The following is a 16,523-nucleotide window of genomic DNA, read 5'->3' on the forward strand; positions in this document are numbered from 1 at the left end:
TCTTCCTATACACCCAGCACCTACTAACCTTACCTGCTGCTAATACCTCTTCCTATACACCCAGCACTTACTGACCTTACCTGCAGCTAATACCTCTTCCTATACACCCAGCACTTACTGACCTTACGTGCTGCTAATACCTCTTCCTATACACCCAGCACATACTGACCTTACCTACTGCTAATACCTCTTCCTATACACCCAGCACCTACTGACCTTACCTGCTGCTAATAACTCTTCCTATACACCCAGCACCTACTGACCTTACCTGCTGCTAATACCTCTTCCTATACACCCAGCACCTACTGACCTTACCTGCTGCTAATACCTCTTCCTATACACCCAGCACCTACTGACCTTACCTGCTGCTAATACCTCTTCCTATACACCCAGCACCTACTGACCTTACCTGCTGCTAATACCTCTTCCTATACACCCAGCACCTACTGACGTTACCTGCTGCTAATACCTCTTCCTATACACCCAGCACCTACTGACCTTACCTGCTGCTAATACCTCTTCCTATACACCCAGCACCTACTGACCTTACCTGCTGCTAATACCTCTTCCTATACACCTAGCACCTACTGACCTTACCTGCTGCTAATACCTCTTCCTATACACCCAGCACCTACTGACCTTACCTGCTGCTAATACCTCTTCCTATACACCCAGCACCTACTGACCTTACCTGCTGCTAATACCTCTTCCTATACACCCAGCACCTACTGACCTTACCTGCTGCTAATACCTCTTCCTATACACCCAGCACCTACTGACCTTACCTGCTGCTAATACCTCTTCCTATACACCCAGCACCTACTGACCTTACCTGCTGCTAATACCTCTTCCTATACACCCAGCACCTACTGACCTTACCTGCTGCTAATACCTCTTCCTATACACCCAGCACCTACTGACCTTACCTGCTGCTAATACCTCTTCCTATACACCCAGCACCTACTGACCTTACCAGCTGCCTAATACCTCTTCCTATACACCCAGCACCTACTGACCTTACCTGCTGCTAATACCTCTTCCTATACCCCCAGCACCTACTGACCTCACCTGCTGCTGATACCTCTTTCTATACACCCAGCACCTACTGACCTTACCTGCTTCTAATACCTCTTCCTATACACCTAGCACCTACTGACCTTACCTGCTGCTAATACCTCTTCCTATACACCAGCACCTACTGACCTTACCTGCTGCTAATACCTCTTCCTATACACCCAGCACCTACTGACCTTATCTGCTGCTAATACCTCTTCCTATACACCCAGCACCTACTGACCTTACCTGCTGCTAATACCTCTTCCTATACACACAGCACCTACTGACCTTACCTGCTGCTAGTACCTCTTCCTATACACCCAGCACCTACTGACCTTACCTGCTGCTAGTACCTCTTCCTATACACCCAGCACTTACTGACCTTACCTGCTGCTAATACCTCTTCCTATACACCCAGCACCTACTGACCTAACCCGCTGCTAATACCTCTTCCTATACACCCAGCACATACTGACCTTACCTGCTGCTAATACCTCTTCCTATACACCCAGCACTTACGGACCTTACCTGCTGCTAATACCTCTTCCTGTACACCCAGCACCTACTGACCTCACCTGCTGCTAATACCTCTTCCTGTACACCCAGCACCTACGGACCTTACCTGCTGCTAATACCTCTTCCTATACACCCAGCACCTACTGACCTCACCTGCTGCTAATACCTCTTCCTATACACCCAGCACCTACTGACCTTACCTGCTGCTAATACCTCTTCCTATACACCCAGCACCTACTGACCTTACCTGCTGCTAATACCTCTTCCTATACACCCAGCACCTACTGACCTTACCTGCTGCTAATACCTCTTCCTATACACCCAGCACCTACTGACCTCACCTGCTGCTAATACCTCTTCCTATACACCCAGCACCTACTGACCTTACCTGCTGCTAATACCTCTTCCTATACACCCAGCACCTACTGACCTTACCTGCTGCTAATACCTCTTCCTATACACCCAGCACCTACTGACCTTACCTGCTGCTAATACCTCTTCCTATACACCCAGCACCTACTGACCTTACCTGCTGCTAATACCTCTTCCTATACACCCAGCACCTACGGACCTTACCTGCTGCTAATACCTCTTCCTGTACACCCAGCACCTACTGACCTCACCTGCTGCTAATACCTCTTCCTGTACACCCAGCACCTACGGACCTTACCTGCTGCTAATACCTCTTCCTATACACCCAGCACCTACTGACCTCACCTGCTGCTAATACCTCTTCCTATACACCCAGCACCTACTGACCTTACCTGCTGCTAATACCTCTTCCTATACACCCAGCACCTACTGACCTTACCTGCTGCTAATACCTCTTCCTATACACCTAGCACCTACTGACCTTACCTGCTGCTAATACCTCTTCCTATAGACCCAGCACCTACTGACCTTACCTGCTGCTAATACCTCTTCCTATACACCCAGCACCTACTGACCTTACCTGCTGCTAATACCTCTTCCTATACACCCAGCACCTACTGACCTTACCTGCTGCTAATACCTCTTCCTATACACCCAGCACCTACTGACCTTACTTTTTGTACCAATGTTTTTTTTTTCAAATTTCTCATCTGAAATAATTCCAAAAACCTGTTTGTTTTGTTACAGACAGTAAAATATTGTGTTTATAATCAGCCGTTGGATTTTTGCAACCTAAATGATTTTACACTCAAGGTATTAAATGTCAAGTCTCACTTATTTGTTTTATCCTCCATTTTATTTATTTTTAAACATCACTACTCATTTGATCCTCCCCTCCCGGAACATCACCTGAATCACAAATCTTTGCACCATCTGCAATCAGACAAACCTTCCTCTGAAGCTCACGACCAATATACTCTTATGGATATGAGTTAACCAAAGACTAACCCCTGAGGCACAACAGCAGGATATTTAACATTTTCTACCCCATCTAACTAGTCCAGATTAAGACAGCACTCTATTGATATACAGGATAGTACCAAATGCCTTACAAAAAATATATATTTACAGATCCACTCTAACACCAGTTACATTGTCAGAACAACTTGTTTTCGAATCTGTGCTTCAATGAACATTAAGCTCACTGTATCTGAAAGCCATTAATAAGAAGACACACAGAAATCTTTAATTGCTGAAAATCTCTGGGTTAAAACCATAATGTTCTCGATGATAGTAAATAAAGTTGCTATTTGGTGGCAGATGGTCTCCCTCCTTATGTTGGACCCACATTTACCTCTCACTGTAATGCGACCGTGCTAGGCTCCAGCAACATCTCATATAAAGCTGCAGCATATGCTCTGCTACGGTTACAAGTGACATTTGTATTTTATTACCCCAATATGGTTCTGCCGCTCGTGCAGGCGCCTCTAGTGACTAATGAGTGAGGGTCTCGGCAGCAAGGACAGTGCTGCCACTGTGTGGGGAGGTCACCATGTCATTTATGCAAACAAATGTGCATTTGATAAACAGATCCCTTTGTTACCAAAGCTGCTTTATCGTGCAGTCTTAAAATAAATGACAATTATATTAATCCTCAGAGCCACTATTTAGTCATAAGAAAAGCAAGGCAAGCAAACTGTATTGTATACGTTTTAATGGTCACACGGACTCCAGGCTGGTTTAGTATGGTACAAGGAATAATATATTTAAATGTTGTGTTTTGGTTTTTTTTATAAAAAGGGTAAGTTTTACTCCCTCACACCCCCATTTCCTCCTGTCAATATTCTATGTTAGCTCCCAGCTGGTATCCTGGGTCGGGTTCACTGCGGGTCCTCAAAGTGTACGTGGGGCTGAGCATCATATTCAGTGCAGCAGTCCTAAAAGGGATTAACACCCTCTGTTTCCACCACTGTATCGGGAGGAGACAGAAGTGTCAAAATATTGTGTCTTATTTTCTCTGTGGAAATCATACAGCGTACAGTTCATAAATCTTCTTGGCGAAGTACACCAGAGCAGCAAGCGCTATTGTATTGTGCAGTCTTTTTCTGTGGACATCATCTTTTCGTACAAGCACCACTGGCGAAGAGGAGGTGAGGGTGTGCAGCGGCAGCCGCGACAGTTTATAGGCATCATACTCAACCTGGTACTTGCAGCAGGGGTCAAACTGCCAAGAGATGCCGTAAAGGGCAGAGCAGGCTACACTAAGCACACCAGCAGGCAGCGAAACATAGTGTGAGTACTCAGAGGGAAGGGCTAGAGGGGTAAGGAGGCAGGCTGTGCCCGATAGGACCGCTGTCTTGTGCAGGCAATTCCCCACAGTGATCCAGCGAGCCGTCTCATCTCCGATCCGTGTGGGCTCGATTACTATGTATTTGTACTGAGCTTCCAGCGCCTGCTCCAGCTCATACTCAAACTGGTCTTGTGCATTGTCCCCATTGTAAATTTCGTGCACAATGTAGCATTCACCCGATGAAAGGGCCACCCTGAGGAAGAAAGAAAGCGTTATTCTACTGCATAGTTTCATTATTCTGAACTAGACAAGCACACTGTGCATCTATCCTACAGCAGGTCACCTTGGGAACAAAGGCCCTCAGCACCAAAAAAATGGGCCCCTTATGACACAGGTGAAGGGATTTTCACCTAACTCATACAGCACCTCATGGAAAATAGTTTTTTTTTTTTTTTTTTACCTACAACACGATTTAAACATTAAACACCTGTTGCTTTTGTATAAAAATTGTGCTTTACCCCGTACTCCCTAGAGTAAGCAAATTCAGTAACCTGCAAATTACATAAACTGGCTATTTGATACGCTGCATTTTCAGGTTACAGAATTTGTTTTCCAGCCTCTGTAGAGAGCGGCACAAGTACAATTTCTACACAAAAGCAAAAGGTGTAAAATGTCTTCATACTGAGCCCTCTAAATGACTTAATTTTAAATGAATTTATCAGGATCTGATATAAAAACAGCTGCCATCAAATGCACACCCCCATTAAATACATTACTGTCACAGTAAAAGTATGATGCTTAAAACTTTGTCTAATACCTTGTTAATAATGAATATATCCTTCCCCATAGCATCTGCAAAAAGGCAAACTTCCCCTGAATTCTACTATAATTATAACTAATTAAAACAGGCCCCATCACTGAACACTGAGGCACACCAATAGTGACAGCCCCTTCCATTGAATGCAATCCATCATCTGTCCTTAACCTAACATTCTACCCACTTTTGTTTGTTTTTACAGTGTGTGCTACTTCTCTGAATAACCAGATTGCATCAATTGTATTTTACAAAGATATCCAATACACTGTACAGTGCATCTAGAATGGAATTCTTCAAATATTCATACTGTTCTGTGGTGCTGGATTGGTGTTATTTTATCCATATGAAAGCACATAATGTGAGCAAGCATTTTTATTTCTCTTTCGAAAGGGACATTATAGTAAAAAACTAAAATACATTAAAGGGACACTAAACCCAAATTTTTACTTTCGTGATTCAGATAGAGCATGAAAGAAAAAAACTTGGGTTCAGTGTCCCTTTAATTTAATAGAGCAATATGTATAAACAAAATTTGACATTGACACTTATTAAAAATGATGCTGCTAAAGTAGTTAAAAATGAGCATAAAGTTTCCTGTTTTTAGCAGCTCTGATAAGAGCTTTGAATTCAGCCTTAATACACAATTCCCACACAGCCTGCTCTTTACACACTGTCCCTAGATAGCTATAAAATCAGTCTATAGCACTGGCTGTTTACTAAGGCAAAGATAATTTTATCCATATTTATATTTACCCATTATACTCCTACGTTATAAATTGTTATTGATCTGTTTATTGTAACATATTACTTTGGCAACACATGTAATAATGTCATGCTAATAAAGTATTCTTGACTTGATAAGAATTTGCCGGTTCCCTTCTCCCCACCCCAGCCTAGCAATGCTGCTGCTTCACCGCTCTTATAAGTAATGAATCAGAGGGAGGTAAAACCCGCTGCTACTTGCAGTGTGCACAACTGAGGGGACAGACAAGCTGCTGAGAAGCCCCTGATTCTGCAGCAATCGTCCTTTTTACTTGGTCTCCTAGAGAAAAAGAACATCCTGGTGTCCTTCTCAGAAACACTCCTGAGACAGTAAAACCCAGGACAGCAGCTTCTGATTCATTACTTATAGGAGCCGTGGAGCAGCAGCATTGCTAGGCTGGGGAGGGGAGAAGGGAACCGGCAAATTCTTATCTTTGCCTTAGTAAACAGCCAGTGCTAGAGACTGCTTTTAATGCTATCTAGGGACAGTAAAGAGCAGGCTGTGTGGGAAGTATTACGGCGGCCATATTCAAAGTTCTTATGAGGGCTGCTAAAATGAGGAAGCTTTATGCTCATTTTTAACTAATTCAGCAGGACATTTTTTAATAAGTGTCCATGGCAAATTTTCTCTATCAAATTATTGTATTTTAATTTTTGACTATAATGTCCCTTTAAAAGGGAAATCAAACCCAATTGTTTTCTTTCATGATTCAGATAGAAAATATGATTTAGATTCTTTAGATATCCTTTGTTCAAGAAATAGCAATGCGCATGAGTAAGCCAATCACGAGGCATCTATGTGCAGCACCAATAAGCAGCTACTGAGCTTATCTAGATATGCTTTTTTTAACAAAGGATATCAAAAGAAAGAAAATTATCGATTTGTAGAGCCCCAACAGATTCCTCAGCGCTATTATCATAGGCGGTATACAAGGTAACATTTATAGGGATCAAATGGGTAGAGGGCCCTGCCGAGAGTCGCACTGTTGCATACCAGTAGTATGTTGACGCGTTTCAGCCTCTCAAGACTACTTAGTCTTAAGAAAGGCCTGGGAAAGGCCAAAAACGCATCAACATACTACTGGTGAGCCCTATTTCATTATTCCTAAGGAGTTTTAAACCATATTGCACTATTGTTATTTTTTGTTTTTTACAGATTGAGGATTTTATACATTTTCACATTTCTGGTACCTTCTATGACAATTTTTGGTTACTTTTAAAGAAAAAGGATTCCAGTCTCATTACCTTTTCACACACATTTTTTAGGATTTTTATTGTTGTAATTTTCATCATCTTGTACCAAAAACACCGCACAGAGTTTTTGTTCTGAAGACACATCAGGAGAATACTTTTTATTTTTATCTTTGATTGTTTTTCACATTTGTCTTTGACCAACACAGTTTTTTGATTTTTTTGGACTTTATTCACTCATTACTTGGAACTCTTATCAATATTTATATTTTATTTACATTTTATTTTTATTTGCTTTATTGGTCATCAGGATTAGCAACACAAACACACTGAATCAACACTACCAAAGAAGATTTCCTTATCAAACATTCCTTACAGATGAGTTCACACAGACTGTTTTAACGCATGTAATATTTATGCTCACAACCAAGAATTGTACCATTGTGTTCTAAACCACGGAGTGGTATATGCTGCGACCACCTCACTAAGTTATATTGTTTATTTATTGTATTCTTTTATTTTGGAATCTTGTTTTATCTTGTATATCATGGATCTATGAAGCTTTTATCCTTTATTGTACTATGTATTGAAGTATGTTTTACTTTTAGTAATTAAAACTTTTTAAACGCCATCTAAACTTTTTACCGTATTTATCTCAGCCCTTTATGCTTGTAGCGCTCACTTCCCTATAACTATCTGAATGTGAGGAGTGAAAGATCTGAGTCAAATGTGACCCCCAAGACATTGGGCATGTGGGTAGGGGTAATGATGGAGTTGTCGACAGAGAGATGGGGTGGAGATTTTAGAAAGAGAGAAAATAAGGAGCTCAGTTTTGGAGAGGTTTAGCTTAAGTTAGTGAGAGGACATCCAGGAAGAGATGTGAGGAGATAAGTCAGGTGCAGAGAGGTAGATTTGGGTGTCATCTGCATACAAATGATATTGAAACCCGTGGGACTTTATTAAGGAACCTGATGATGTGTATATTGAGAAGAGAAGGGGACCGAGGACAGAGCCTGGAAAGTCGTTTAAAATTGCTGCTCTTTCTGAATCATGAAAAAAAAATACTAAATTTATGCTTACCTGATAAATTTATTTCCTAAGATATGGTGAGTCCACAACATCAATTACTGTTGGGAATATCACTCCTGGTCAGCAGGAGGAGGCAAAGAGCACCACAGCAAAGCTGTTAAGTATCACTTCCCTTCCCACAAACCCCAGTCATTTGACAGAAGGGAAATGGAAAAGGTACAATACAAAATAGTAGAGGTGCCTGACGTTTAGTCAAAAATAACTGTCTTAATAAAACAGGCAGGGTCGTGGACTCACCATATCCGGAAATAAATACATTTATCAGGTAAGCATAAAATTTGTTTTCTTTTCTAAGATATGGCGAGTCCACAACGTCATCAATTACTGTTGGGAACCAATACCCAAGCTAGAGGACACAGATGACTAGGGAGGGAGAACAAGACAGGCAGACCTAAACAGAAGGCACCACCGCTTGAAGAACCTTTCTCCCAAAAGAAAAAAAAAAAAAAAAAACTTGGCCGAGGCAAAAATATCAAATTTGAAAAAGTATGCAGAGAGGACCAAGTTGCAGCCTTGCAAATCAGTTCCACAGAAGCTTCATGTTTGAAAACCCACGAAGAGGAGACAGCCCTAGTGGAATGGGCTGTAATTCTCTCCGGAAGCTGCTGACAAGCAGCCACACAAGCAAAACGAATTTTACTTCTCAACCTTACGCTTCCCTAAGAAACAAACAGGGCAGAAGACCAGCAAATATCCTTAGTCGTCTGTAGGAAGAATTTTAGCGCACGAATAACATCCAAGTTGTGCAACAGACATTCTTTATGAGAGGAGAGGAAGGATTAGTACAGAGAGAAGGAACAACCATTTCTATCCCAAACCACTTTAGAGAGAGAAAACTCAATTTAGAATGAAGAACCGCCTTATCCACATGAAAGAAAAGGTAAGGCGAATCACACTGCAAGCCAAGAGTTCCTAAACTCCCCGAGCAGATGAGATAGCAATAAGAAACAAAACCTTCCAAGATAAAAACGTAGTATCTATGGAATGCAATGGCTCAAACAGAGCCTGTTGCAAAACCTTAAGGACAAGGTTAGAGCTCCAAGGAGGAGCAACAGACTTAAACACAGGCCTGATTCTAACCAGGGCCTGACAAAAAGATTGCACACCTGACACATTTGCCAGAAGCTTGTGTAACAGAACGGATAATGCAGAAATCAGACTCTTCAGAATACTGACTGATAAACCCTTCTCCAGACCTACCTGGAGAAAAGACAATATCCTAGGAATCCTGACCATACACCAAGAGGATTGGATTCACACAAAAAAAAGACCTTTACGCCATATATTATGGTAAGGCTTTCTAGTAACAGGCTTGCAAGCCTGAATCATGGTCTCAATGACCGACTCCAAAAAACCACACAGACAGAACTAAGCTTTCAATCTCCAAGCAGTCATCTTCAGAGAAACGAGATTTGGATGAAGGAATAGACCCTGAGTTAGAAGGTCCTTTCTCAGAGGAAACCTCCAAGATGAAAGATAACTTCCTTAGGCCTGCATACCATGCAGGAGCTATTAGATTACTGATGCTCTTTCTTGTGTGATACGAGCAATGACTTGTGGAAGGAGAGCAAACGGATGAAGCAGATATGCTAGACTGAAATCCCAAGGAACCACCAGAGCATCTATCAGGGCGGCCTATGGATCTCTTGACCTTGGAAGCTTGGCATTCTGCCGAGACGCCATCAGATGCAACCCCGGCACCCCCCATTTGAGGATTTACCTGAAGAACACCTCCGGATGGAGAGCCGGGATGAAATGTCTTTCTGCTCAGGAAATCTGCTTCCCAGTGTCCACCCCTGAAACGTGGATGGCAGATAAGACAGCAATTGTGGGCTTCCGCCCACTGAATAATCCAAGTCACCTCCTTTATGGCTAAGGAACTCAGAGTTCCTCGCTGGTGGTTGATGTAAGCCACAGAGTGTGGTGACATTTTATCACTGGAATATTAAAATATAGCTCACATATTTTATCCCTGGCAATTCACATAGCTGGTTTTAAAATGGAATATTAAAGTAGTTATTTGGCCTAGTGTCTGTCTAAGGAGGACACTCCCAATAGCCTTTGAATGGCATTTGATAAACCACTCCCTATTAAACTGGGGTATAAAAAACTGGAACACCAAAACTTCTTCCCCCTTCCATTTCCTGATGAAAATGATGGCTGATGTTGGACACATTGGTAAATTTCGCTAATAGAGTATATTCCTAGGATTATTTTAGCAGTGTTACACAAATTGGGGTTGTGGTAGAGTTGCCCTGTATTAATTATGTGGACTGTTTTGCTGTAAAATAGATGTGTATATATACACACACCTGTAAATATTTCTCTTATTATTAACATATATTGATTCCTAATAAACTCTTTGGAAACAATGGAGACTCTTTTAAACTAATTAATAACCACACAGAGGTGATATTGTCCAGCTGAAACCGGATAAACCGGGCTAAGGACAACTGAGGCCAAACCATCAGAGCATTGTAAATCGCTCTCAACTCCAAGATGTTAATGGGCAGAGCAGACTCCTCCCGAGTCCCTAATCCCTGCTCCTTAAACGAGTTCCAGACTGCTCCCAGCCCAGCAGGCTGGCGTCTGTGGTCACAATCACCCAGGAATGTCTCCGGAAGCATGCGCCCCGAGACAGATACTCCTGAAAAAACGCCACTGGAGAGAGCCTCTTAAAGCTGAACTAGATCTATCTTCAGAGAGATCCGAATGGTCACTGCTCCATTGCCTGAGCATATATAACTGCAGAGCTCTCAAATGGACTCGAGCAAAGGGAATGATGTCCATGGAACCATCAGACCAATTCCCTCCATACATTGAATCACTGAAAAGTGAAGGGAAAATCAGCTGCAGCTAGATTCAAACTCCCAACCCTCTGGTTGCAAGATGACTAAGCTATGTACCGTACCACTAGAGCTTGCTGTTGGCCAAACAGTAGACTACAGAGAGAGGTAAGAGGAAGAAATCTTTGATTATCTAACCTCTGATAGAAAAATTCTCATAGATAAAGAATCTAATAACGTCCCTGAGAAAATCACTCTTGCAGCTGGAACAAGGGAACTCTTCCCCAGATTCACTTCCCATCCATGGGAACATAGAAAAGACAAGATCTTCTTGAAAGAGTTTGCTCGAAGGAAGGATGGCACCTGGACCGTATATAGTCCAGGAAAGCACCCCTGCAACTCCCCGAGACCTGAATCTTTCTAGGAGTTTGAGAAGATCCCGTAGAATGGGAACATTAAGATACATTCTTCAGGTCTATGTTCGTCATGAACAGACCTTCTAGAACCAAAGGAAAATGGAATTCTATTTAAAGGACGGTACTCTGAGAAACTTGAAAATAAATACCTAGGCCCCGTTACCTTACCAGAACTGGAACTATCACTCCCAGGGAGGAAGGTCCTGAACCCAGTTCAAGAATGCCTCTTTTCATATCTGGACTGCAGATACTCCAGAAAGGAAAAAACAGCCCCTGGGAAGGAAAGCTTAGATTGCTTTCCCCTGAACTAAAAGCGATTGGGTTTCCAAGAAAAATGGTCTGTCACAGAAGTAAGAGGAAAAGAAAGACTTTCCATTAGTCTATTCCTCTTGACGTGTGGTAGAAAAGACCCTTCTCCACCCGTAAAGTCAGAAATTAATTCTGCCAGACCAGGTCCAAACAAGGTCTCATCTTTGTAAAGAAGCGCCAGAAGTTTGGACTTTGGGAAAACATTAAATATATACCAAATATGGCCACAGTTGACACATGTCTTGGACAAATAGGATATTGAACTTGCATATGCAAAGTTGTAGTGCCTAAGCTCACTAAGCCATAGGTAGGCTTCTCAGCTGACCAAGATTTCAGCCACAATGTCCCACGGGATAACACAGCAAGTGTAATTAGACAAGGCATTGCACCAAAAAGATGCCACACTTGACACAGTAGCAACACAACTGTAGGTTTCCATAAAACCCTAGCTGATCAAACAAACTTCCAGCTTCTTGTCCATGGATCCGTTAAGGAGCAGCTATCCTCTATAGGGATCAAAGTTCTTTGAGCCATAGTAGAAAAGGTTCCTTCTACTTAAGGCACTGTGCATTAAACGGAGCCAGGAACAGGAAAAATCCTTTAAAAGACGGGAGAAAGGTATCCCTAGCTTCTCCTATCCCTGTGAAAAATCTCCATAGCACGGATAGAAACACTTCCTCGTGGAAGGAACATCATAGAAAGGATAAAGTTGACAACGACAGGGTTATCGGTTTCGTCCAAGTAGCTAAAACCTTCTTCAACGATACACAAGGTGTTCAAGCATACATCTGAAGGTGACCACCACCTCAGCATCAGATGAAGGAATTATACTTTCCGAATCTGAGATTTTACCCTCAGAAAACTACCAGCGAATCCTCCTCACCAGACCTAGAAGAGAGAGCAACCAGTGTAGCAGAATGTGTAGCAGAAACCTATCGGAATTTTTAAAAGTCCTCTTGCCTTTTTCCCTGTAAGGAAGGAAAAGCAGATAAAGCTGCAGATACCGCAGTGGATACCTGAGCTGCAACAACTGTAGGCAAATACACTCCTCCAGGAGATTGAGAGGAACTGCAGGGCACTGCATGTGACGCCATAGAGGCTTGGGACATTTAAGGAGAAAGCTGTGGCATTGCCTAAATAGCATCATCCTGAGAGACATGAGGGAAGCACAATATATTTGATATAATCTTTTTTGGGGGGGGGAAAAAAATCAGTACTATCACTTTAAAAGTAAAGAGACATGCCATATAACAGGATAAACATAAATAAATATAGGAACAGACCCCTGTTCCACTCTTATACCGTATTATGATATGAAAATAACCTAAATACCCTCTAACAATAGGTTGATAAATTGGGAAAATTAAAGGGACAGTCAACACCAGAAATGTTATTGTTTTAAAAAAATAGATAATCCCTTTATTACCCATTGCCCAGTGTTGCATAACCAACAGTTATATTATTAAACTTTTTACCACTGTAATTACCTTGTATCTAAGCATCTTCTGACAGCCCCCCTTATCACACATTTTATTATCTATTGACTTGAATTTTCGCCAATTAATGCAGTGTCTGTCACAAGCCATGGGCGTGATCTCAATGTTATCTATATTGCTCACATGAACTAGCTCTCCCCTGTTGTGAAAAGCAAATAAAAAAAGCATGTGATAAGAGGCAGCCTAAGAGGCTTAGAATTTATCATATGAGCCTTCCTAGGTTTAGCTTTTAACTAAGAATACCAAAAGAACAAAGCAAACTTGGTGATAAAAGTAAATTGGAAAGTTGTTCAAAAAAAACTTTCATGTTTAAAATAGGGCATGTCATTTTAGACTTGACTGTCTCTTTAAGCAAAAGTAACTAAACACTACATGCCATATAACGGGATAGACATAAATAATATGGGAACAGACCCGTTCCAATCTTATACTCCTGTATTACGCCCCTGTTTGAGAAATTTATGAACCATCATGAGCAAGATACTAAAAAATAACTCCATGCAGGTCGCGGATGGTGTGAATGTGCCAACGCCAGCTTCATATTAGCACATTCACATAATGCATTGAAATAAACATACCTGATAGTTCAAATAGCAGCAAAAAAATAATACTCTTTTAGAACTCAAAACACACTGAGACTATCTCATCTGATTCTAAACCCCCGCTCCGATCTCAGTAGGAGAGGGAGGTGGGTCACGTGAGACAAATAGACCATAAAAACGGCACTGCTACATTAGTAACTAACAAAGGAGGCGGAGCCATTTTGAAACCCAGTGCGCGATCATACATGAGAAAACAGAGCCTGTTGCAATAGATGTCAGAGGTGCCTAATCATAAGCGCTTATATACAAATACCAGTTCTGCAATATCCTGCCGGATTGGAAAGAGACCCTAAATATATGCTGCTTAAATGCACAGTAGCCCACTGGACTATTAGAACATACTTTTCTTCAGAATTAAAGATTACAACTAAACTAATCCTGGTACTACTAACACAATTAGTACAGACAGATAACACACACACTAAATGCACAACTAAACTAATCCTGGTACTACCAACACAATTAGTACAGACAGATAACACACACACTAAATGCACAACTAAACTAATCCTGGTACTACCAACACAATTAGTACAGACAGATAACACACACACTAAATGCACAACTAAACTAATCCTGGTACTACCAACACAATTAGTACAGACAGATACCACACATACTAAATGCACAACTAAACTAATCCTGGTACTACCAACAAGATTAGTACAGACAGATAACACACACACTAAATGCACAACTAAACTAATCCTGGTACTACCAACACAATTAGTACAGACAGATAACACACACTAAATGCACAACTAAACTAATCCTGGTACTACCAACACAATTAGTACAGACAGATAACACACACACTAAATGCACAACTAAACTAATCCTGGTACTACCAACACAATTAGTACAGACAGATAACACACATACTAAATGCACAACTAAACTAATCCTGGTACTACCAACAAGATTAGTACAGACAGATAACACACACACTAAATGCACAACTAAACTAATCCTGGTACTACCAACACAATTAGTACAGACAGATAACACACACACTAAATGCACAATTAAACTAATCCTGGTACTACCAACACAATTAGTACAGACAGATAACACACATACTAAATATGCACAACTAAACTAATCCTGGTACTACCAACAAGATTAGTACAGACAGATAACACACATACTAAATATGCACAACTAAACTAATCCTGGTACTACCAACACGATTAGTACAGACAGATAACACACACACTAAATATGCACAACTAAACTAATCCTGGTACTACCAACACGATTAGTACAGACAGATAACACACATACTAAATATGCACAACTAAACTAATCCTGGTACTACCAACACGATTAGTACAGACAGATAACAGACACACTAAAGATGCACAACTAAACTAATCCTGGTACTACCAACACGATTAGTACAGACAGATAACAGACACACTAAAGATGCACAACTAAACTAATCCTGGTACTACCAACACGATTAGTACAGACAGATAACAGACACACTAAAGATGCACAACTAAACTAATCCTGGTACTACCAACACGATTAGTACAGACAGATAACACACACACTAAAGATGCACAACTAAACTAATCCTGGTACTACCAACACGATTAGTACAGACAGATAACACACATACTAAATGCACAACTAAACTAATCCTGGTACTACCAACAAGATTAGTACAGACAGATAACACACACACTAAATGCACAACTAAACTAATCCTGGTACTACCAACACAATTAGTACAGACAGATAACACACACACTAAAGATGCACAACTAAACTAATCCTGGTACTACCAACAAGATTAGTACAGACAGATAACAGACACACTAAAGATGCACAACTAAACTAATCCTGGTACTACCAACACGATTAGTACAGACAGATAACACACATACTAAATATGCACAACTAAACTAATCCTGGTACTACCAACAAGATTAGTACAGACAGATAACACACACACTAAAGAAGCACAAATAAACTAATCCTGGTACTACCAACACGATTAGTACAGACAGATAACACACACACTAAAGATGCACAACTAAACTAATCCTGGTACTACCAACACAATTAGTACAGACAGATAACACACACACTAAAGATGCACAACTAAACTAATCCTGGTACTACCAACACAATTAGTACAGACAGATAACACACACACTAAAGAAGCACAAATAAAATGTTTTGCCTTAAAGGGACAGTCAACACCAGAATTTTTGTTGTTTAAAAAGATAGATAATCCCTTTATTACCCATTCCCCAGTTTTTTGCAAAACCAACACTGTTATATTAATACACTTTTTACTTCTGTGACTAACTTGTATCTAAGCATCTTCTGACCGCCCCTAATCACATGACTTAGTTATTTTGCATATAGTTGCATTTTAGCCAATTAGTGCAGTGTCTGCCACTAGCCACGGGCGTGATCACAATGCTATCTACATGGCCTACATGAGCTTGCTCTCCCCTGCTGGGAAAAGTAAATAAAATAGAGGCGGCCTTCAAGGGCTTAGAAATTATCATATGTGCCTCCCTAGGTTTGCTTTCAACTAGAATACCAAGAGAACAAAGCAAAACTGTTGATAAAAGTAAATTAGAAAGTTGTTTAAAATTACATGCCCTATTTGAAAAATGAATTTTTTTTTTGGACTTGACTGTCCCTTTAATGAAACTGGTTAAAGGGACATTAAACCAAAAAAATGTTCTCATGATTCAGATAGAGAATATAATTTTTATTTTTTTTAAAGTTTCCAATTTACTTCTATTATCAAATTGTTTTCATTCTCATGTTATTCTTTGTTGAAGAGATACCTAGGTAG

General features: G+C 40.8%; 1 protein-coding gene across 2 annotated transcripts in view; it reads right to left on the reverse strand.

Moving 5' to 3' along the window:
- Positions 1-3,641: 3,641 nt before the first annotated feature.
- Positions 3,642-16,523, reverse strand: part of TMEM11 (transmembrane protein 11) — a 73,448-nt gene continuing 60,566 nt past the window's right edge. For both annotated transcript variants that reach the window (XM_053694702.1, XM_053694701.1), the window contains exon 2: positions 3,642-4,487. In XM_053694702.1, coding sequence (XP_053550677.1) covers positions 3,971-4,487 — 517 coding nt within the window. In that variant the 3' untranslated portion in view covers positions 3,642-3,970. The remainder of the gene's footprint in view (positions 4,488-16,523) is intronic.

The sequence above is a fragment of the Bombina bombina genome, chromosome 11 (assembly GCF_027579735.1).
Source record: "Bombina bombina isolate aBomBom1 chromosome 11, aBomBom1.pri, whole genome shotgun sequence".
Classification (NCBI taxonomy): domain Eukaryota; kingdom Metazoa; phylum Chordata; class Amphibia; order Anura; family Bombinatoridae; genus Bombina; species Bombina bombina.